At 45.9% G+C, this 23,022-nt stretch overlaps 1 protein-coding gene across 2 annotated transcripts; it reads right to left on the reverse strand.

Moving 5' to 3' along the window:
* Window positions 1-37: 37 nt before the first annotated feature.
* TUBGCP4 (tubulin gamma complex component 4) lies at window positions 38-21,041 on the reverse strand. 2 transcript variants are annotated; one of them, XM_035131008.2, is made up of 18 exons: window positions 20,899-21,040; window positions 20,569-20,805; window positions 12,528-12,632; window positions 10,110-10,163; window positions 8,218-8,274; window positions 7,785-7,864; window positions 7,364-7,565; window positions 6,727-6,892; window positions 5,515-5,639; window positions 4,776-4,826; window positions 4,523-4,628; window positions 4,142-4,249; window positions 3,703-3,841; window positions 3,336-3,513; window positions 3,025-3,159; window positions 2,225-2,341; window positions 1,598-1,737; window positions 38-1,101 (listed from the first exon to the last, which is right to left on the reverse strand). In XM_035131008.2, the coding sequence occupies exons 1-18, from the start codon at window positions 20,992-20,994 to the stop codon at window positions 1,086-1,088; spliced, it is 2,112 nt and encodes a 703-aa protein (XP_034986899.1). In that variant the 5' UTR covers window positions 20,995-21,040; the 3' UTR covers window positions 38-1,085. The 2 variants fall into 2 exon arrangements, with proteins under 2 accessions (XP_034986899.1, XP_060138643.1); XM_060282660.1 differs by lacking the exons at window positions 7,364-7,565; window positions 7,785-7,864 and having other exon boundaries at window positions 20,899-21,041.
* Between the last annotated feature and the right edge of the window lie 1,981 nt (window positions 21,042-23,022).

Consider the following 23,022-nt stretch of genomic DNA (forward strand, 5'->3'; position numbering starts at 1 on the left):
TCTGTAAAGTGGCCCAGCATGATTGCTTGCAGCTGCCAGCAAAGGGAAGAAGGGAAAGTTGACCATATAATATGCTGACATCAATTGCTGTAGATGGCCTGTCCTTTTTATCCCTTGGAACAAGAATGGTCTCATTCAAGGGTTCCCCAGAGTTCCTTATTCAGTTATATCATCCTACACTCTGTGTAGATGCAGACTAGGATCTGCCAACAAACGTGGAGGTGTTTACACATTATTGGTGTAGGACAGCTCATGAGTGGAAGGGGCAATCTCTATGGAGACTCCTGCCCCTCAGATAAGAAAAATATATATACACAGTGGATTGGGCACTAGCTAAAGTTCTTCCATGGTATGCTTTTGCTGCTGAACTTGGAAGAGTAGAAAGAATGGTGTGGGCTGGAGCAAAAACAAGACAGATGGCAGAAGAAAATGAAACTCATAGGGATGGAGAGTTGTGGAGGAGGGCAGGTTACCTGAAAGGCACCAGCAGTCTTGCACCACTTGTTTATTCTCCTCCTCTCCCTCCCTGAGGAAAAGAAGCTGCACCAAACCCCAAGCATGAAAAAGTAGAAGGAACACTTTCATTGGCAAACTCAGCCAGAATGGAAATATACGGTATCTTCTTCCTGCTTATTTAGAGACGCCAAATTACATTTTCAAAAAAAAAACCTTTCCTGCAGTTAATCACACTTTTCCATTAAAATCAGGTCAACACTCACCCTGATTTGCACAATGTGGCTTCTGGATGACGAGGGCAATGAGAGAAGCTCCTTTTCTGGCAGCCTTACTTGCAGTGCTAGCAGTAGAAAGAGCCAAATTTGCTGACAAGTGACAGCAGCATTTGAAAACAATTCCAAGTCAATGCTAAGCAGCACTTTCACTTCTGGAAAAAACATGCCGCATAAGGAGAGCAGCACTAGAGACACATTTAATGAGGCACACACTGATGGAGTCCTTTCTGAGTGCCAGGGTGAGGTTCCAATAGCTCTCGGCACCTTCCTCCAGAAGCCAGAACATGTATTCCGACCAGAACAGGTTTGCTTCCCAGAAAAGGTGGTAACGGCATTCATTGTGAGACTGGTGGTCTATTCTAATCCCACACTGTAGAGAAAGAAGGGGCAGTAAATTAGAGGAAGGGTTGTGTGGCTGCAGCAGGGAGAAGGGTTGTGTAAATTGGGCACAGTAGCCAAAACTGCATGATGTTAGAGATGCGCACACACAACCAATTTCATACTATTTACAGACCACAGTGTGCAAAGATTGAATTGCATTTTTTAACATTGCACACAGCTGGTTATAAATTCCATTTATATCCCACCTTCTAGGTCCCAAAACAGAAAAAGCAGAAAGTCTAGATGATGCCTAATCACATCCCTCTCAAATAGGCTTAAGACTGTGTGTGTGTCTGGTTAGTAACAGGCCTTGTGTAATAAGATTCCCAGTCCTTGAGAAACAATCTTAAGCCCTAGAAGGCAAGGAAACCCAGGCTAAGGATGGCTGTAGAAAAGTCAACATTCAGGCAGAGCCCCCCACCTCCCACTACCAGAAATATAACTGAAGGGGCTTGTGTGGTTTCCTGGCACTCGCCAAGGCCTACCTGCCCAAGGTGCCTCCAGCCTGGGTATAGTATTTATTGTAGTCTAGACGTAACAGCAACTGAGCCAAGTCTGAATTGATCTGGTGATTGTGAACACTGGAGAGGATCTTGAAAAGGAGTGAAGACTGACAGCTGAAGCCCTGCAAAGGTAAACGGCACCCATGAACCATAAACTGAGGGCTCTGCCTTAGCAGAAAGGGCTGAACAGAGAGAACTTGATGGCCACTTGAACCCATATGGGGAAGAAGCATCCCAGGCAACTGCCCCACCTCATCCCTCACCCTTTGGGAACTGCTGTCCTGGAGGAGGAAAGGCCCCAGCTGTTGTTGCCAGTATGCCACAAGGGCATAGCTGTCAAGTTTTCCCTTTTCTCATGAGGAAGCCTATTCAGCATAAGGGAATTTCCCTTAAAAAAGGGAGAACTTGACAGCTATGCAAGGGCCTGACCAAGGCTGCTTCTGATGAGCTTCATGGAAGAGCAATGGCTAGACTTCTTGTGTCCCCACCCCTACCCCATGCTGAATTCATCAGAGAGCTGCCTGCTCTGAGTTTCCAACATGCTTCCACAGGAGAGATGCCCCCAAAGCTTTGGGCAATGTTTTCCAGGTAGAAAAGTACAAGGCACACCTTGGCCAGGATGCTCAGCTGGGCTGTTCCCCGCTCATCCAATGGTCCCCGGTTTTGGCTGACAAGTGAGCAGAAGCTGTGGCATAGATCCAGTATTTCATTCAGACAGTGGAAAGCCTGCAAAACCAAAGAGCAGAAAGGAGATGAAGGCCCAGGAGGGCCTCACCAGAGCAGATGCTTCTCATCTTGCCTTTCTGCAGCCTGAGATAAGGACAAGATTCAGCAGGATTATTTGGACTGGTTTACTCAAACCTTTTCACTTCTTGCTTAGAGCAATTCTTAAGGTCTAAGGGAGCTGATGCAAGCAAGCAAACAAAACAAAACCTTCATACACTGCACAGCAGCTACCAAAGCTTGAAATTTCTGTTCAAGCATCATAAGTTGCTCTAAACATGAGTTTCCAAGACCAGTGAACATACCTCCTTGCCTGGTTCTCTGGGGAAGGACTTTGACAGGCTTCTTCTCCAGATAGCCAAATACTACCAAGTCACCAGGAAGACACTCCCCCCAAAACACACGATGAAGGCAAACTGACACACTTGCAGTTCATTTCTTTTCTATCCTGCTTTTCTATACAGACCTGTACCTTCTAATTCACTTTAGCAGGCAAGGGTTTTGCTTGTGCTCATGGCCAAGCAACACAGCCATGTTCACCAGGGTCTGGCTTTTGCTTTAGTTCCTTCTAGCCATGTTTGCACTGAAGTGAGCTAGGAGTGCTGCACTGGATGGGCATTTGGACTCTTCGAACAGGACCAGTTCTTCTGGGGACACAAAGCAAAGAGACTATGGGGATCACTCACTGGTTTCAGCAGAATGAAGGACTGTGCTAGGAGATTGCTCAAGAAGTGATCATGTGCCAGTCGAATGCTCTCAAAGTCACGGGTGGAGTTGATCTGCTGCAGAAGTTGGGAGAACTGAGACTCCAGAACATCCACCTGAGGATAAGGAAAAGTGAGGGAGAAGATACTGCCTGCTGTTTCCAGTCATTGCCAGCCACCAATTTTTGGTGGGAGATTTAGGGTATCGCTGGGAGAACTGGCTGGTGCATATCCCTTGGAGTAGCAGCACCGAAGCCTCAGAGTTAGCCCCTGAGACCTGTATTGCTGCTCACCTGCAGGTAGTACTGCAGATTGTCTACAAGGAAAGTCATGTGATGGCGCAGTTGCCACTTGATGGCATCTGTCCTGTTGGATTCCAGGCGCTTGCACCACATCTGTAGAGCCCAGCAGTGCTGCAGCTCAGCCTGGACTCGACGCACACTTAGCAGGTACTTGAAGACCACATTGTACCTGCAAGCCAAGAGGAAGGCAAGCAAAGATAGCTGGGTCAGGTCTCTGGGCAAGTAGACCAGGAGCTCAGACCAGGCCAGCATTTCCTCCTCCCACCCAGGAAACATGTGCTCTGCTACCATCAACCTTTGACACCAAAATGCTACAGAATCCACCTGGAAACTGAAACAGGGATAAAGTGGCCCTCACTTTTCCAGGACAGCAGGAGTAAAGAGGATATGCAGGGGCCACTGCACTCTGTAGGAGAGCCCGAGAGCAGCCCAGCCTGATGCAGGGGATTCATGGGGAGACAGTTCCCGAGAAGGCGTATCTCGAGCTTGAGCAGCATCTGAAAAGGAAGCCAGGAGGCAGGTGGGCAACAACACAGCTGCAAGGCTTGCTGGACCCCACCCCCCTTCCCTGCCAGTTCATCTCATTTTATCAATGGGCAGCCAATGCAGGTGAGAGACTTGCTCCAGGGGTTTGACAAGACTGGCCTTGGCTTTGAACTCCCAGCTTCCCAGACCTAGGGCTACCATTCTGCCTCTACAGAACCAAATTGGCTTTGTGGCTCTCTGTGCTTGCAGTTGTGGTGGGGCCTAAACCTGCCCTGCTCAGGGCTGCTTGGCTCCCTGGCACCAGCACCCACCTCGGTGTTCCTTTCCATAATAGTGGATGGTCAGGTGAAGAAGAGGAAGCAGGTTGTCATCGTCAAACAGCACTTTGTGGGCAGACTGCTGGAAGGCCACATTCACATCTGAGGAGGAGAGCCAGACCAGAACAACTTACTCCAGACGAGCGCACAGTGAGCAAGGAAGGCACAGTCACCTGTTTCCACTCTCCCACCCCATGCCCTTTTCACAGTTTTGCCACAACAGCTTACAGAGCCAAACTGCCTATGCAGGAGCCTAGAGTCTTGGTACAAAGGCTTGGGAAGCAGGGAAGTATCTGAGTAGAGAGTCATCGGTCTGATCCACCAACCTTTTCACCAGCTCAGCCTAATGGAGAAACCAAATCCCATGAAACTCACCATGTTCTGTCACTGCGGTGGGAGGTGTCTTCAGCATCTGCTGTGCAGTGTCAATGAAGGCCTGAAACAGTTCTCCTCTCCCCAAGAGATAAAAATCTTTAATGATCTAGAAAGGAGGAGAGAATGACTAAATGCATCAGGATACAGAACCCATGGGCCCCTGCAAGCAACACTCCACTGGCAGGAGTGGGTCTCCTCCTGCACAAAGAGAGAGGAACAGCTTTGGGAGCGCCATATGGAGGTTTGCATGTACCTTCAGTTGTCCTATTAAATCCGATTCTTCCACCATGAGCTTCCATAAGTGCTAAGGGAGAGAAAACAGTCCATCAGTATCAAGAACCAGGGATCCCCAGCAGTAGCAGTAGCAGTAGCAGCAGCTCCGAGCTGCTGGCACCTTCCACCCCACTGCAGCCAGGACTTGATCTGTTTGCTTTGAGTGCCAGAGACTGCTTGCCCATTGCTAGGCATGCTCTCCATGCTCTATATGGCAGGATTGACAAACAGCCGGTCTATGGGATATTGTAACTGTTGAGACTTTTAAAAAGCTTAATTATTCTGCAGGGTGCATTAGCAAGAGACAAATGTTAATTCTGGACCCCCACTTGTCACCCCTCCCCCCACACCAATTAGACTTTTGAAAAGCAGGGGAGTGGACTAATATCACCTCACTCTATGCATTGATCTGCCATTAAAATCAAATCTCCCACACAGAAATTAGGCTTTATTAAAGCTTTTATTGTTGCTAATGGGAGTTTTTAACATAGTGATGCTTTCTTGAGAGGGGAGAGAATTCCCTGAATGGATGGTGGTGGTGGGGTTGCTCTGGCCTGGCCTGGCACTTTTGACTCCATCCCTGCCACATTCCCAGCATGTAATGTGGCCCTCAGCCTGAAAAGGGTTTTTCAAGAAGCTCTGGCAAGGAGCTTGCAAACAGGTCCCTGTTGCTACCTCACAAAGAACGTAGCACATGCAGCTCTAGAGCTATGGCTGACCTCCGCCACAGTGCTCCGTATCCAGTCCACCACTGTCTCAAAGTCCACCAGGTTGAAGAGAGGCTGCTGTTTGAGGCGATGCAGCTCAGCCGCAAAGGTGTCCTCCTGGTTCTTCAGGATGGAGCCTGTGATGCAACAGAAGGCAAGGAAGAGTTGCCTAACCTGGACACAAGATGCCAGTCACGGCTTTCATCAGCACAGTTGGAAAAGAGGAGAGGAAAAGGAAAAAAAAAATGCTCTCCCACTTTTTCAAGTGAGTTCTTGCATAGGTCATAGAATTTAAGACTGAAGAGTGTTTGCATTGTAAGAATTTGAAGCCTTTCAAGTTCCTGAAACACACTGAGCTTCAATGAAGTTTTGCATCTGTGAGCACCAGAGCCTGTTCTCCTTTTTGCTTTGTGGCTTGTGCTTGGTGGCAGATGCCAACAACCCGAGCTTATATAGTAGATGACCAAGACACTTTAAATATTTTAAACAGAGGGAAATGGAAAACTGCTTCACTCCAGCCCACTGAGGACTGTGCAGTGCACACAGTGATGGCAGCAGATGTAACTTCAATATTGGTAAACCCTTAATGGTAACAAACCAGGCAATGGAGGTGGCCTGAGGATGGTCTGCCTTTGTTTTCTCCTGGAAACAGCTGGCTGGTATTAAGTCAAAAAACCACTTGCTGTTTCAAAGTGGCCTTACTGCGAGGAGGGCACTGTGGCTCCAAAATCTTTTCAGTGCTTCCCAGTCATTCTGTATTAAGTACAAAACCAGAGCTAAGAGGAAGCAGGTCCTTCCTCGGACCTGTTTTAAAGTACTACAGTACACATTTTCCCATTTCTCTGGCAGAGTAGAGCAGCCATCAGAAAGCAGCCTGAGAGCTAGACTAAGCAGGGAGAAGAGACTGTTTAATTCATTGTAAACATTGGAGGCACCTCCTTGGGGGCTATATTGGTGAGGCAAAGTCAGGGCCTCGCTTTTCTTTTTACCAAAAGCTATGGAGCCACCATGCTCTACCCCAAGGAAAGAGTGGCAGAGCAAGGGGGAGGGGTGCCTCGAGTGCTTTGCAGGGAGGGTCCATTCCATCTTGCGCAGACCCCTGGTGAGGCATCCCTGCTGTGTCCCAGGGTGCCCTTATGAATGGACAGCCAAGAAACAACCATCCTGCCGCTTTCAATCCTTGCTGCCCCCACGCAGAATGAAATGAGTCAAAGTGTCTCCTACCTTTTTTGGTAAGGCTCACATTCTGACTCTCAAACATCTGGACAGACTCTCCCACAAATAGGATCTTCTCAGCAACTCGCACAGGGATGTAGGATGGCAGCATTTCAATCCGCAGAGAGAACTGCTTTGGGGATGGTGCCAACATGTTCTCCTCTTCAATCAGCCGCTGTTGGTAGGAGAGGTGAAAATGGGGGAAAGTCAAAGAACCCTACGCACAAATGTGGGGGCTTCCAGGTAGAAAGCTCTGCCCCCAATCCTAAGGACTGTCCATCAAAGGGTAGGTGTGTGTTAAGACTTAGTTGGAACCACCAAGCTGTGTCAGCGGGGAGCGGAGCAGGATTCTTGATCCATGAAACAATGGCTGACAAGTCAGAATACAGTAGAATATTTGAGCTATCAAAAAAGTAAGTTCTAGATCCAACTACAAAAAGATGACTGGAGGGTACAGAGCAGGTTTCACGAGGCTCGGTGGCTGAGCATCTGCTTTGCATGTCCAGCCCCCCAACATCATCTCCAAGTGGGACTGGGAGAAGCCTGTGAAGCCCTAGGGAGGGGCTGCTAGGCAGTGTGGACTATGCTAAGCTAGAGGGATTGGGAAACGGAGTCAGCTTCCTTTCATCTAGCACCCAAACCTCACCATGTCCTGCAGCTCTCGCAGCTGTTTCCCTGTCAGCCCTCCGATCCCCAGGTCCTCCTCCTCCTCTTCAGGCTGGGCAGGGACAGACCCCGAGGAAGGGCCTTGCTTGATGAAGAACTCCTCATGTTGGTCCAGGAGCAGCCCATGCAGCATCCAGGCAGAGAGCTGTTTATACATGGCAGCATGGCACATGGCCAAGACCCTGGAGGGGGGCACAGCAGCAGATGCAAGGGGGCTTGACCAGGCTGCAGTCACAATGGAGCTGGTGCCATTGGTGGCTGGGGAAAGGGAAACAAGCACCATCCAAGGCAACAGTGGGACTTCAGGAACATTAACTTGTTCAAGGGGCAGGTTCCCAGGACCCATAACCTGGCATTCCTCCTTTGCGCTTGGGCTAGCCCCATCCAGGAGGGTTTCTTACTTTTCCAAAGCACGGCGCACGGGTGGCAGGCCACCTCGGCTGTGTCTGTGAACCACCTCCAGGATTTGACAGCCATGAATCTGCAAAGGAAAAGCAGATCCCTTGCAAGAGCTGATGTTGCCACATGTTCCTACAATACTGGCTGGCAGCTGGATTCTGGAAGGTCCAGAGACCAGCTAGCCTGGATGGAGGAAGAGGAGCCCATCTTAAGCTCCTCATCCACATGCAGGCAGCATTTCCAGCTCCTTGCTCTACTTTTCTGTGGATGATGGTACCAGAACTCCTACTTCCCATTTTTCACCTCCAGTGAGGTGAGAGAAATCAGCACCATCTCAGTTACACTCAATATTTGCCCTCTCTTATCAAATCAAGCCAAGCAGGTGCCTGTGAAAAGAGGGCCACCCCCAAGGGAGATCAGGATTCTCAACTGTACCTTCTGGGTCTTTATTTGCTCCACCACAGTCATCAGTGAGGGGAAAAGGAGCTGGAACTGCAAAACAAGAATCAACTGGTAAGGACTGATTTGCTAGTTTGAGACAAGGATGGGGGGGGGGGAAGAGAACAGAGTGTTGTACTTAATGTGACAGGCAATATCTTTTTCTAATGTGGGTTGGGAATCCTATGAGCTGCTCCTCCCACTCACTTCAATAGAGAAGGCTATGCCTGCGTGGGAAAAAGCCTTTCCTAATTTAAATGTCACATAGCAAAATGGAAGCATCTTCCTTCTTGCACAGGGGCTTAATTTGTGTGTGGCCTTCATGCTTTGTGTCCCCCCCTGCAGTTGGGGCTCCCCCGATAGTCTATCTAAATACAGTAAGTAGACATCTACTAAGATGACCTCCCTAACTTCATTAATTCTTCAAAGAATGTTATTTGCCCCCTTTTAAGGTGCAGACAATGTACCTGCTGTGTAGGAGACATTCAAAGATAAAAGTGTCAGATTTCTCTTGGTTAGGACATCAGAAATTGGAACTGGCTGCCAAGATTCTACTCACAGAGATTCACTCTGCCACAGTATGTTTCCTAAACCACACACAATACTTGTACCACACTTTAGGTTTTTGCAAACTTTCCGCATGATCAGGATCATGTTCCTTAAAATAATGCCTGTGCAAGTCAGGCATTAGGAAAGGCCTTCCATGTTGCCTACTGAACATCAGGCAAGGATGCAATAACTAACAAGGATCAACATCAATGCAGGCTATAAATCCAGTTCAGAAGACTAAGCTTCCCTTCAGACCCAAAGTACATATTAAATACTGCACAAAAGATGTGCCACCTTAATGAACCATTTGGAGGAGGCATGTGGATTGCAGCCTCCTAGTTTCTCTGCACAAGTTTCCTTGTGCAAAGCTCTGTTGCTGCTGCCGCCACCTGGGCTGGGTCCAGAATTTTGCTATTATCGCTGAAAATGGGCATCTGACTAAACTAATGTTACCTTCCCTGAGGAGGCCCTTTGCTCATAGGATGGGTACTCTAGCAAAAACTGAGCTTGCCTAGGCAGCCCCCTGCCCCACAAGGATGTGGTCTGATTAACCCCCTTGTCTTCCTTCAGTGCAGCCTGCAATGTAGAATAATTTTCAGTGGAAGGCAGCCAACAGGAGTTAAGAGTGATGCATACACAATCATCCCTAGGCAGCTCTCCTTTCTCTTTGGCGAGAAGAGAGACTGAGCCCCCTGTCAGGATCTGGCCTCTCCAAACTGACCAGCCCCTTAAGCAGGTGAATAAAGGTGCTCTGGGGGAAAGCTGGTAAGTGGCCCCTCAGATGGAGCCAGAGCTCTTGTATGAGACCCTCCAATCTCCTTTTCTAGCCACTCAGGATGATAAACCTTGTATCTCTCTTTCCAAGCTTCCTGTATCCCAAGAATCTCTCTCTGAGAGACTCAAGAAAGTACTTGCCCATTGCTCACACTGGCAGTTCACAGGATGTCCCTTTGGGCAGGAGGGCCCTTACAGAGATTGGGATAGCCAATGAATCAGACTGAGGGAAGGAAGCTTTATGGAGATTGTGTAAAGGCTTGCTCCTGCCTCAGATTTTTTATTTATTCCACTGCAGGAAAAGGATTGGAGACAGGAAAGAAGAGTGGCCGTGGAGCCCCATCCCTTGTGCTAGAGCTCCAGGGCTCAGCCAGACAAGAGCAAGAGCAGTTAAGGTCCTGCCCTTCAAAACAGCCCTCCAGACCTTATTCAAGACAGTCAGTGTGAACTAATACAGCTCACTCATATAGGCGACCCTCTTTTCAGCAGACAACCATTAAGAGAAGGCACCATCCAGAGAAGGCAGCTCCTCTAACAGAAGGGAGGTACGGGCAGGGAGAACTCACTTGATCCAGCGAATAATTGACATGCGAGATGGTAAGGTGAGGATCGGCCAGAAACTGCAAAAAATGAAAGGTGAGGGTGAGAGACTGGAGTAAGTGTTTTGCAACTCCTAAGTTGCACAAGCAGGGAAGGAGCACTCCCTGGAGCTTTTTTAATATAGCAGTTATACCAAAGGCACTATTTTCTACAGAGATCCAACATACATGGGTGGTATTAGCAATGCATGACACTGGCTGGCATGTCAAGAACTGTCCATATCCAGACCTATTAGGTCAAAGCAGTGGGATAATGAAGCAAGGTTTATTCAGTATACTCATTACCTACACTGGCCTGTTGCTTTTAAATTACAAACTGGCAAGTGCTGCTTTGAGGCACAGTCTGTGGCTGTGGAGCCCTATGCCTGAAGCCAGGGAAAATACAGAAACTTGGTGCAGGTTGGCTTGTCAGGTAAGCACCTGCTGGGTCTGGAACCACCTCCAGCCTTAGCACCTGCTTCTGTGGGGAAGGGAGCCTCCTCCACCCTCAGCTTTCAATATTGCATTAAACTCCTCTTGCCCATTCTCTCAACTAGCCTTTTATCACCTCCTGCTCCTGCTCCTTGCCTGCTCTTCTCCCCCCCCCAAAAACCCCATTTTTCTGCCTGTTTTGGAGATTCCTTCACCCTCTTCAATTGTGCTTTCCCCGCTCTTGCCTTCCAGTTCTATGTACCTGGGAGCTCATGAGTTGGTGCTTTGGGCATCATGGTCAATGAGTTGCCCCAGGCCTGCATTCACCTTGGGCTCATTTTGGGTCTGTGGCTGCTGCTGCTGCCTACCCTTGACTTATACTCATTATTATTATTATTTAGTTTAAAAAAGCTTTATTTCTTATTTTTTAAAAAGTTACATACATACAGACCACAAAATCAACAAATCTATCACAAAAAAGCAAACACAAATATAAATGCAAATAATATACATGAAATTATATACCAAAACTCTGAAAAACAGAAACAAAGCAAGAAAAAAATAAAAGAATGAAGAAAAAGAAGAAGGGGAGAGAGAGAAAATCCCAGGAAGAAAAAGGGGGAAAAAGGTACATAAAAGAAAAAAGAGAATATATATATATATATATATGAATAAAAAAACTTCCGATTGTTGATATACCGTTTCTCACCATTTTTTGTTTTCCCTGTTTTCCCCTTTCTTATTTTCCCACCCTTTGTGGGTAGCTCTTCTCCCATTGCTTCCCATATATTCTCTTTAAGCAATCCTCAAGTTAAATTAGGCAAACTACCAATTTGCAATTTAAACCCTCTTTCCTTAGGTGATCTTCCACTGGTTTCCATTTCTTTTGTACTCTCTGTTTTGCTACATTTCTTACGGCCGCCGACATTTTATCCAAATTCATGTATTCTATCACTTTAATTAACCAATCTTGAATCGAAGGCACCTCCGCCCCTTTCCATTTTTGTGCTATTGTTATCCTTGCTGCAGCTCCTGCATACAATATTACATTTCTCTTCTCTTTGGGTATATTCTCTGGTAGCATGCTTAACAAAAATAATTCCGGGTTTTTTTCAAATGTTATTTTTAAAATGCTTTTTAATTTCTCGTAGATCCTGTTCCAAAATTCTTGTATTTTTTGCAGTGCCACCAGCAATGCATGAGTGTACCTATCTTTTCTTGGCATTTCCAACATTTGTTGGATCCTGTCATATATTTTATGTAGTTTTTCCGGGGTTAGGTGCCACCTCTAGGTCATTTTTAGCATATTTTCCTTTATTGCCGTGCACGCTGTGAACCTCATACTTTCATTCCAGAGTCCCTCCCATTGTGTACTATATATAGTTCTGCCAATATCCTGTGCCCATTTCACCATTACATTTTTAACTACCTCATCCTTTAAATTCCATTCTAACAAAAACTCTGACTTATACCTTTACCTTTACCTCTCTCCCCGTGCCCCCCCCCCCAAGCTCAGGAGGTAGCTGCAACCAGTTCTTCTCTCTGAGCTTCAATTGTTCAACTGGCTCAGACGGGGGGATGCTGTGACCCTGCTGCTTACCAGAAGAGAAGCCTGTCTTCTCTTGCTTCGAGGGGCTAACACCTCCTCTGTAGTTTAGCTGCTACAGAGCTACACAGCCATAGTGCTGGAATTTAATGTTCATCAGCATTTTTGTCTGCATGGCTAATGTTATAATGTTAATAATGAAGGACACCATCAGCAGATGCAATCTGATTAGTGCTCTCTCTGCTAAGCAAGCAAGTAGTCATTTATGTTCTACTCTTGTACAATGTCTAGTTGTGCGGTGGTTTAGTGAAAAGGAGTCATGAATAGAGATTAACAAACCACTATTAGTGACAAAAACCTGCAGTTGGATTTGATGGGCAGAGCATCATTCAAATGCTTACTACAGAAACCCACTGTGCCCTCCTTACCTCCTGCTCCAAGTCAAGCAGGGCCTGCCGATATGGACGCAGCACGGCATCAAGCCCAGTGCAGAAAGCCCGCAGATAAATCCCTTGCTGGGAGGGGTGCAGATCCTGAAAGTGGATTGAGGAAGGGTTAATCTCCTGGCATACATAAGGCTCTAGAACCATCTCTATTGCCATGAGTGGAAGTGACCCAAAGGCCATGCAATGCAACCCCCCCTGTTCCCCCATTGTTTTGGGACTGCATCCTGCCACAAAAGCCCTTGCACAGGAGGTGTAATTCAGAGAAGGGCTTGTTCAATAAATGCACGCCTTGCTTTTCAATAAAGCTCCTCCGCAAACATCACTATTTAAAATGACAGCAGTATTACAGTACAACATTCTTCCATAAAAGCAGCCAAAACAATGAACACCCCTGTTGTAAAATTTAAGCTGGTTCCTATGAACCCAGAGAAATGGATCTTGACCCAGGGAGAGCTCAAGGATCCAGGCAAGCAGACGAATTTAAGCGTCTCCTGCCCACCAAATAACAGAGACCAAACCAGGACGTACGAAGCAAGGCACTTTTATTTTAACTGTTGCAACAGGGTCCTTCCTCTCACACAGGAGAACAAGGAAGGAACCCCAAACAAAGATGTCTTGCCCTTAAAAAGAAATTTGAAATTGGTTTCAGCCCACCCCCCCAGAAGCATCATCCATATGTCACAGAAGGGGTGTAGCCCAAGACCCCCCTCCCTAGATTCATCATAGGTACATCATGAAAGGGGAGGTCTGGTGGCAGTAATCTGAGCAGTCTGGACCCTGCCCCCTGCCCCCCAAAACCTAATCAACAAAATTGAGAGATATTTACATTTCCCTGTTTCCCAGCCAAGTTAATCACACCCTTTTGTCTGGCAGTCAGGTATCAGGATGCCAGGGATTATCACTTTAATTCCTGAGACAATGAGAAGGTTCCCCCCACCCCACTTCTTCCTTGCAGAGGAACACCTGGTCAGAGAGAGAGTCAAAATGGTGTCAGAAAGGCCTGTCTTCCTGTGCTGCTTCAGACATGTGCCTGTACATTCATGTACATGTTTTATGAACAATTATTATATATATATAGATATGACCTCAAAATTCTTATAACAATTCCCCATTTGGGGCTATAATTTTTCTTAAAAATTGTTGCCCCACAAAAGAATAACCAGATGTGTTGTTTTAGTACTTTGGGAGAAGCATTTCTCAAAAATGGTCTATGTATTACACTTAACAGGATGGTCCACCAATATTGACTGGAAAGTGCAGTTTGCTTGTTTACCCTTTTGTGTGTTCTCAGGTGTCAAAAGCTAGCTCTCCTCTGGTTGCACACCTCCAACGTGGCACAACAGCAACAATCCCTGGTGAATCCCCTTAGGGCTTTCATATTGACCATGTCGCCTGGCACTCACCATAGCTGCCACAGGTTTGGACATGTCATGAGAGAGATGCCTTTGCCTTGGGCTTTCTATGGGCCTTTATTATAGGCTCTGGCCTTGCACTGTAGGGAGTTGCCCAGTTGCTCTTAAAGGAAGAAAGCTACTTGCACCTTGGATACACTTGCCCAATTAGAACTGAAGCCAAATTAAAATTTATACAGCCCCATAAAACATGTCCAAATTAGTCAAATTTAACTCTAAAAGGGATCATTCCTGTTAAATCAAGACATAAATACCTTCATTTATCTGGTGTTTCATGGATCTTGGAGCTTATTCTTGGTAAAATGAGTAAAAACAAATTTAAAAAATGTGTAGAGAAGGTTGGCACACTGCAGAGTGCCAGGTGGGACAAGAAAATGTGGTCATAAGTTGATCTAATCTAAATACTGAACTATGCAATATCCTGATCCTTTAAAAGGCATACAATGCATGGCAATAATACAAAAAAAAAACATTGGGACACTATACATTTTTTTTTAAAAAAAAAACCCAACAATTAAACACAAAATTGGTTCACCTCCCCCTCCTTGTGGAAATAACATACTGTCAGACATAGTTCAATGTTTCTGTCGAATATCACGCAACATAAGACCTAATAATTATATATCAGTTGTATGTCTTGAGGCCATCATGATCTTGAGACAATTCCGGCTGCTTTTAAATCCTAGGGCACAGAGTCTTGAGGTCAAGGAGAGAGAATGTCCTTGCAATTCACTTTCCCCCTTTGTCCCAAAGTCATTTGACACATTTCAGTATTCCTATATAACACATAATGCACAAAACCTTCAAATTATTAATTATACGCCATTTGTATATCTTGAGGCAATCAGGTGAACTTGAGATAATTCTTGCTGCTTTTGCATGTATCTCCAACAAGGGGGTTTTCTTGTCTGCCTTCGAGTCACTGGGAGGAAGTTAACAGTACTTCTATGCCAGCACTTCTAAACCTTGCTGAAACGTTATAGCTTTCTAGGTCCTCCTTCTTAGGTTGTGATCAAAGAGATAAAATGTCAATTTGGTTTCCTGTAAAACATCCTTTTGAAAATAGGCCTGCAGGGGGTTGGGGTCTGAAGATATAATTAGTTAAAAAATAATAATAATAAATAGTATAATAATGATAAAGTCAAGAAAGGGGAGAATATTCTAGAAATTTCTTCTTGGGAAGCTGCAAAGAATATAAGATCATAGTTAAGCATTTTATTCATCTAAATATTATTATTATCATTCATATTTAATTACTGCTGTTATTGTCTGCTCAGTCAGTTTAATTTACTTCACCTAGTTTGGCTGTGGAGGAAACAAAGGACAAAAATTTTGTTAATTAGGACACAATCGATAAGTTATTAACATTTTCCTTATGTGGTTCTGAATTCTCTTTGAGGTTCACGTATCTTGTTTGAAAGGGATTATTATTATTATTATTTACAGGAAAGAATGACTTAGATGCTACATTTGTATGTACAGAAAGAAAAAGTAGAAATACCAAAAAAAAAAAGATACAAAAATAAAACAAAATAAAATTTAGATTACCACTCACACAACAATTTTTACCTGGTTATTGTTAGAATAATTTCATAGACATAATGGAAAAACTGATATAATAAATGGAAGCAGATTATTTATAAGCTAAAGAGAAGCGCCAAAGAGAAATGAAATTACTGTTTGTATCTCCTCACTCCTCACTTTTTTTTTTTTTTTTTTTTTTGCTGTGGAAGAAAAGAATTGGCAAAACACTCAATCATTGCTACATTAGAAAAGGGAGGGTTATATTAACATAGGGTAATGCTTCGGGGTGAAATGCAAATGGGAGATAAGTATCCATCCTGAGTACCTGCTAGGAAAGAAATGGAGCCTTTTGTTTGCATAGTCTGTCAACTGGTAGACAGCAATTTTCTATGAATTTCCAAGTGTGGAGGGGCTTGTTTAGGTGGCGTCCCCCCCCCCCCATTGGGAGATAATTTTGCATTAAGGTTCTGAAAGAATTTCTCCACACCCTGAATCTCAGTATTCTGCTGGAAAGGGAAAATTATTTCATGTGAAAATCAGTCAGGAAATGTTCCTAAAATGTACAGAGTTTTGCATGTTGAACTGGAATTGGCAGCTTCTAAACAGTTGATGGTTCTCAATGGTTCTTTATCTATTTATTTTTACATAAGGAAATTTAAATTTAAGTTTCATGTGCAAAGCATAACCTTGAACCTCTTAATTAATTTATAAACTACTCAAGAGACAGACTTATAGTAGTACTCTGCTATTTATACCTGTGGAAAGAATCTGGCATGTTAAGATTTTTGGAACTTGGCAACCACTTAACCTTGATGGACCAGTAACACACATGAGGTTGTTTTCCCTCAGTGGTTCAAAGCTTTACATTAAGAAATTTGAATAATATTTCATGAGCAGATTATAACCTTTTCGCCCCTTAGTTAAAACCTCATTTTTCTCCTCTATTTTCCTCTTCAAGCTGACATAGCCTCTGTGCATGTACAGAGTTCATGATTCGGCAGTCTATTGTACCATTTTTTAAAGTGCTGCACCTCTTGACAAAATTACCATCTGAATAAAGGAAGGGAAGGGGAAAGAGTAGATTTTAAAATAGGGTTAGATTTTACACAGAAACTCACTTTTCAGTGCTTACAAACACATTTTCTCTCCCTCCTTTTTGCAAGTTTGGAAAGGGTTGGAAGGGATCTTGAGTAATCTAGTCCACCCCTTCTGAAATATGGGGATCTCAACACTATCACTGCCCTTAGGATACACATACATTTGAGTACAGACGCCTGACTGGGAAGGAAACACAGGCTATGCCCTATCACGGAAGCACATGTGTGTACTAAGGGAAAAATAAGGAAGGGGAAGATTAAAAGTACCAACGTTATATAGAAGCCTTTAGCAAACCTTAAGATTGGATAAACAGTTTAAGAGGGAATTTACTTCCTTACTAAAACCATTCTGTCCATTTGAATCAAGGTTAAAGTGACTCAGATAGACATTTGCTGGCTATGGATCCTCTACTTTTAATAACATTTCCCTAGAAGGAACACCATATTCCATAGTCACATGGTGAAACATTACATACAGAGCACATGGCTCCCTTGTGACACAGACCTTAAATATTATGAGTTCACAAACAAACATTTTCAAGGTTACAATCTCCCTTTTCCCTTCCCGCTCCCCCTTTCTGTACAGAAAGGGGTAGGTATGCACATACACCCCACTTTTACTCTCTAGAGAAAGATTGGGAAATGTTCAAGACTTTCATATGTGCTTAAACTTTAACCCTTAATAGAGAAAGTGATAAAAACTTATATAATCACTCCACAAAAACAACAATTACACTCTTGTTCCAACTCTGAAAACCAATAATCTTTCCTTGCCAGAAAGCAGAGCTGGGCTGAATTTCAACCCATCACCACATCAGACACATTGCCTTTCACATAGCTCTAAAATGGGGGTTAGAAGGGACCCTGAGGTCATTTAGTCTAACCCTCTAAGATACAGGATTCACAAGATTTGAATGAAAATACCAACTTTATACAGAACCCTTTAGCAGATGAGTTTTTTTCCTTAAGAGACTGATATCAGGAGCCCGACAATAACCCTTCTGTCCAACACAATCAAAGTTAAAACTAGACTCAGATAGACAATTCCTGGCTATGGAAGCTCTACTTTTGACAAACAAACCACCTTTATAGGAATAGCTGTTCAATTTTCCTTTAGTCAATATTCCTCTAGTCACTTGGAGAAAGACTCCCCTTTGTAGCCTCTCTCAATAACAACATTTGCACACCTCATGAAGTGAACATTTTCAAGTTTCAAAATATTTTCAAAGCATTGAGCAAGCATTTTCAAACTTACTACTCTTATTTTCCTTCATCCTGCCCCCTCTTTTTACTTTTGGAGAGGAAAAAATGGCCTTCTACAGCCTCTTTAAAACAAACCTTTACACACTACCTCCACTCTTTTAAATATTTGCCATTGTTTTTGGGTTGATCAAGCCCTTACATAAGATTATTTAAGCAAGCTTGCCTTATTATTATATTATTTTAAACTATGCATGCTTTAAAAAAGGCAGTCTGTGGGTGTCATGGCCAAATTTTACACAAACCCCTAATTTCCTAAACCTGGATTATATCTCTCATTTACTTTAAGGGGAACAATGAACTATAGCAGACACAAGGATCAGACGCACATACACTTCACAGACAACACAGACAACATGTAACATGCAAACATATATAATTTTATACCATAACATACTTTGTAGGATTCCTCACAAAACTTTTCCCATTCAGAGTTCACCAGGGTTAATTTTAAAGCGGAGATTCACTGTATGTTAAAGGAACCTCCTGGTAGCCATTTCCCCTCATCTGGGTGGTCCATAGTAAAGCGGACCCAGTGTTTTTTTCTTACAAAGTTTTTGCAATTGGTTCCCTTCAAGCTTGTCCGCCCCGGGGATTTCGTGCCAATTTAAGAGAACGAATTGGAGTGGACTTTCATCCTCAAAGTCCTTACCGGAGCCAAGCCTCAGTTGTGCTTTGCCTCGGTTGGGAGTCTGGGAAAGGAATTCCTTAGAGTGGGTTGCACCCATTTTACTTAAGCCTTTTTATACTGCAGTTCGGGTCCCCGACCCTGTTCCTGGACACTCTTAACTTCCCGAGTCTATGACTCACCCCCACGTCCTAGTGGTGTTCCTGCCTGCCGTTCGCGTGCACTAACTACTAGGCGGCCTGGTGCAGCTAAAACCCTATTGGAACCCTCCCACTGGTCATCAATTGCCTGAGGGTTCCACAGCAACTTCCTGCCTCTTACAATCTAATAGAAAGACTACCTGCCCTGGACGCTTGCCCACGCAATGCCGGGTGGTTAGCCTTGGAAGGAAGGTTTTTTGAAAAGAACGGGTGACCTTGCGATCTAGAACAACCCCGTCACTTCCCGGTGGGGATCGGGGGTGTCTAGGGGCGGCTTCACCCGAAGATTAAGAGCAGAGGAATAGGAAACAGAGCTGGGATAGCCAGATTCCCAGATTGGTAGAAAAGCGACAGTTTGCTCAGACTTCTGCTCAGTTTGGCAGAAGGGAGCTGGGACAGTCTTTCTAAGCTCTGCGTTTAACGTAAAGACTGTTGCCCGGGACCTCAGTTCTACTCTGTAACTGTGCCTGGCAGCCTTGCTGCAACTAAGGTCCAAAGAGGAGAGTAGAAAAGGATAGTCCAAGTGGAGAAATAGATTTTTAGTTGCTGTGGTTCTTAGCTCACCCAAGGTGTCCCCTTTTAATACTCACGACCGATCCTTTCAGTCGAATCCCGTTGTCTCCAGCTTCCAACTGGTTCCTAAAAAAAAACAGCCTTGTCCCTTTAAACGTTGCTTCGTCCTGGGGGTCCCGCTTGGACTCTCAATTACTACCAAGTGCCTCGGGTCCTGAGGTTGGTTTACCCCCCTGCAAAAGAGGCAAGGGCGCGCTGGGCTCCCCTTCCTCAGTGAACCCGGAGCTCAAGGCAAAACTGAGTCCCTTCGTGGTCGCCAAATTGTTGTAAAATTTAAGCTGGTTCCTATGAACCCAGAGAAATGGATCTTGACCCAGGGAGAGCTCAAGGATCCAGGCAAGCAGACGAATTTAAGCGTCTCCTGCCCACCAAATAACAGAGACCAAACCAGGACGTACGAAGCAAGGCACTTTTATTTTAACTGTTGCAACAGGGTCCTTCCTCTCACACAGGAGAACAAGGAAGGAACCCCAAACAAAGATGTCTTGCCCTTAAAAAGAAATTTGAAATTGGTTTCAGCCCACCCCCCCAGAAGCATCATCCATATGTCACAGAAGGGGTGTAGCCCAAGACCCCCCTCCCTAGATTCATCATAGGTACATCATGAAAGGGGAGGTCTGGTGGCAGTAATCTGAGCAGTCTGGACCCTGCCCCCTGCCCCCCAAAACCTAATCAACAAAATTGAGAGATATTTACATTTCCCTGTTTCCCAGCCAAGTTAATCACACCCTTTTGTCTGGCAGTCAGGTATCAGGATGCCAGGGATTATCACTTTAATTCCTGAGACAATGAGAAGGTTCCCCCCACCCCACTTCTTCCTTGCAGAGGAACACCTGGTCAGAGAGAGAGTCAAAATGGTGTCAGAAAGGCCTGTCTTCCTGTGCTGCTTCAGACATGTGCCTGTACATTCATGTACATGTTTTATGAACAATTATTATATATATATAGATATGACCTCAAAATTCTTATAACACCCCCAAGGCCCAGCAATTGAAAAAAGAAAGCCAAGGGAAAAATAAACACTGGAGGACCTCATGGACAGGGATGTGGGGCCTTTCTGGGTATTGAGGGGCGGGAGGGAGAGAGATGCGGAGGCGGCCAGCTGCAGCCCTTCATGTCCTGGCTCTTTTGGGCCTCCAGAATGGACGGAGAGAAACAGCCTGTGAGGGAAAGGGCCGAGTCACTTCCGCAGAGGGTCACTGCCCATTAAGGGGTGAAGAAGGGACAGTCAAGCAGGCAAAAGTGGGGGACTTGCCTGCCTACCTCCCTGTCAGCCCCGCGAAGCTCCAGCGGGGAAGGCATTCTGCACATGCTCAGGGGACCGCTCACCTGCGGCTGCACGGGCAGGGTTGCTGAAGGGGCTGACGGGGCGCCGGGGGGAGGCTGCTGCTGCTGCCCGCCCTGCGAGGGGCCTCCTTGCGAGGGCGGCGGCTGGACGTGCTCGGCTGCGAACTGCTCGACGAAGTCGCTGAAGCGAATGTAGAAGGCGCCGAGGCGGCAGACGCGGGCCAGGAGGGCGGCCTCGCTCGGGTGAAGGAAGGGCGGCAGCACCGGCTCCTGAGGCACCTGCGGGAGGGGAGGGCAACGAGAAGCCGGTTAGGGTGGGAGGCAGCGGCGGCCTGGGGCGCCTCTTCCCCAGGGGACGGAGCGGGACGCCACCTGCAGGCAGACGCTGCCGCCGCCACCACCACCTCCAGCGGCAACGAAGAGGCCTCCGGTGTAGCCGCGCAGCGCCAACAGCAGCTCGTGGATCATCGCGGCGATCGGCGAAGAGCGAACGACGGCGCCCCGCAAGGCCCGACGGGAAAAGGAGGGGGTGCGCGCGCCTACCGCCTCCTAGCGCATAGAGCTAGCAAAAGGTTGGGAAGGGCAGGCGGCCCTGGGCTGCGGGGCCACTGCTCACTGCAAAGCTGAGCAGGACAGCGCTTCAAACCGCCCTGACCGCTTGGAGAATTTGCTAGGTGTCGCGAGGAGAGCGGCAGCAGGAGATCTGTGCGCGGCTTTGCAAAAAAAGAAACACGGGCGAGAAAGCCAATCGCAGTAGGCGCGGCAGTGAAGATTTCGGGGCGGGGCGGGGATGTGCTTTCAATGCATTGTTTGTACGTGTAGAGCTAGCAAAAGTTAGCAGAGGTAGGAGGCTCTCGGTTGCGGGGAAGCTGAGCGGGGCGGCGTTCAAACCGCCCGCGACTTTGGATGGAGGAGGGGCGGGTTTCAGAATGGAATTCGTAAGGTGCCACGCGTGGGCGTAGCTAGGATTTAGGGGGCGGGGGGAGCAGGACACTCACCTGTCATCATCCTTTGGGTATGTCTAGCACATTCGGAATGAAATGTCCCACTACAGCTGTTTTAAATTACTTTCTTTTGGCCCAGAGTGTTCAGGAAAATCTGAAATTCTTCAGTCATTTGAAAACTAGAAAGTTAAATTAAAAAAAATAACATCAGGGAGTACCTTTCTTGCGGTTGTTGTTATTGTTTAGTCTTTTAGTCGTGTCCGACTCTTTGTGACCCCATGGACCAGAGCCAGAGCACGCCAGACACTCCTGTCTTCCACTGCCTCACGCAGTTTGGTTAGACTCATGTTGGTAGCTTCGAGAACACTGTCCAACCATCTCGTCCTCTGTCGTCCCCTTCTCCTTGTGACCTCAGTCTTTCCCAGCATTGTGACCTCAATCTTTCCCAGCATCAGGGTTTTTTCCAGGGAGCCTTCTCTTCTCATGAGATGGCCAAAGTATTGGAGCCTCAGCTTCACGATCTGTCCTTCCAGTGAGCACTCAGGGCTGATTTCCTTCAGAATGGATAGGTTTGATCTTCTTGCAGTCCATGGGACTCTCAAGAGTCTCCTCCAGCACCATAATTCAAAAGCATCAATTATTCGGCGATCAGCCTTCTTAATGGTCCAGCTCTCACGGTTAACGAGTTATGGTCCAGCTCTTGCTGTTAACGAGTATATTTTGCAGAATTACAAAGAACTCGTCGTTTGAACACTAGGGCATTTACCACGGGTTCCAATAAGGCAGAATATTTGGCTAACAGAGCGGCAGCAACGATGTATTGAGCTTTGGTGGCAGCAGAATCTAGCTAGCTGGAATGTCCATTTCCTCCTGCTGCCATTTCCTTCTAGTGATAATCTTTCCAACCCTTCAATGATGCTCATAAAATGCTCTTTAAATTGCTCTTTGAAAACTGCAATACTTTTATTTATTTGATTTGGGGGCAGCAGCTGCCCCCCCCCGCCTACAACCCATGGTGCCACGGGGGGGGGCAGCAATGACATCCACAATCACAGGTGAACTGCACGTGGCTATGTAAAAAAAGAAACACTTTCCACCCGCTTGACAGATATATAGGGGAATCCCATTAGTGGAGACACGATTTTGACCCCCCCCCCCGCGTTTGTGTCCGGATTTTCACTTTTTGAAATATGGAAACTCTAGAGGGTATCATAAGCAGCTCTCAGAGAACGATGGTGGACTGACTGCATTTGCAGAGTCATTTTAAAAACTTTTGTAGCCTGAAATAATATATCCGGAGGTTTAAATCAGACATCGAGTTACAAAGACATCGGCTGAGATATTGGCTGTTACACGCGCATGTGTAAGTGTGTTGTGTGAGAGAGATTGCTACCCAGCGCTTTTTTTCTGGGGGGACGCAGGGGGACACATACCCCTAAACATTTTGTAAATCTAAGATTGGCCTCATTGACGAGCAGTATTTCAATATGAGTAGGAAAATGAGAGTACCCCTAAACATTTTTTAAAGAAAAAAAAGCACTGTTGCTACCTA

Source organism: Zootoca vivipara, chromosome 14 (genome assembly GCF_963506605.1).
Source record: "Zootoca vivipara chromosome 14, rZooViv1.1, whole genome shotgun sequence".
Classification (NCBI taxonomy): Eukaryota; Metazoa; Chordata; class Lepidosauria; order Squamata; family Lacertidae; genus Zootoca; species Zootoca vivipara.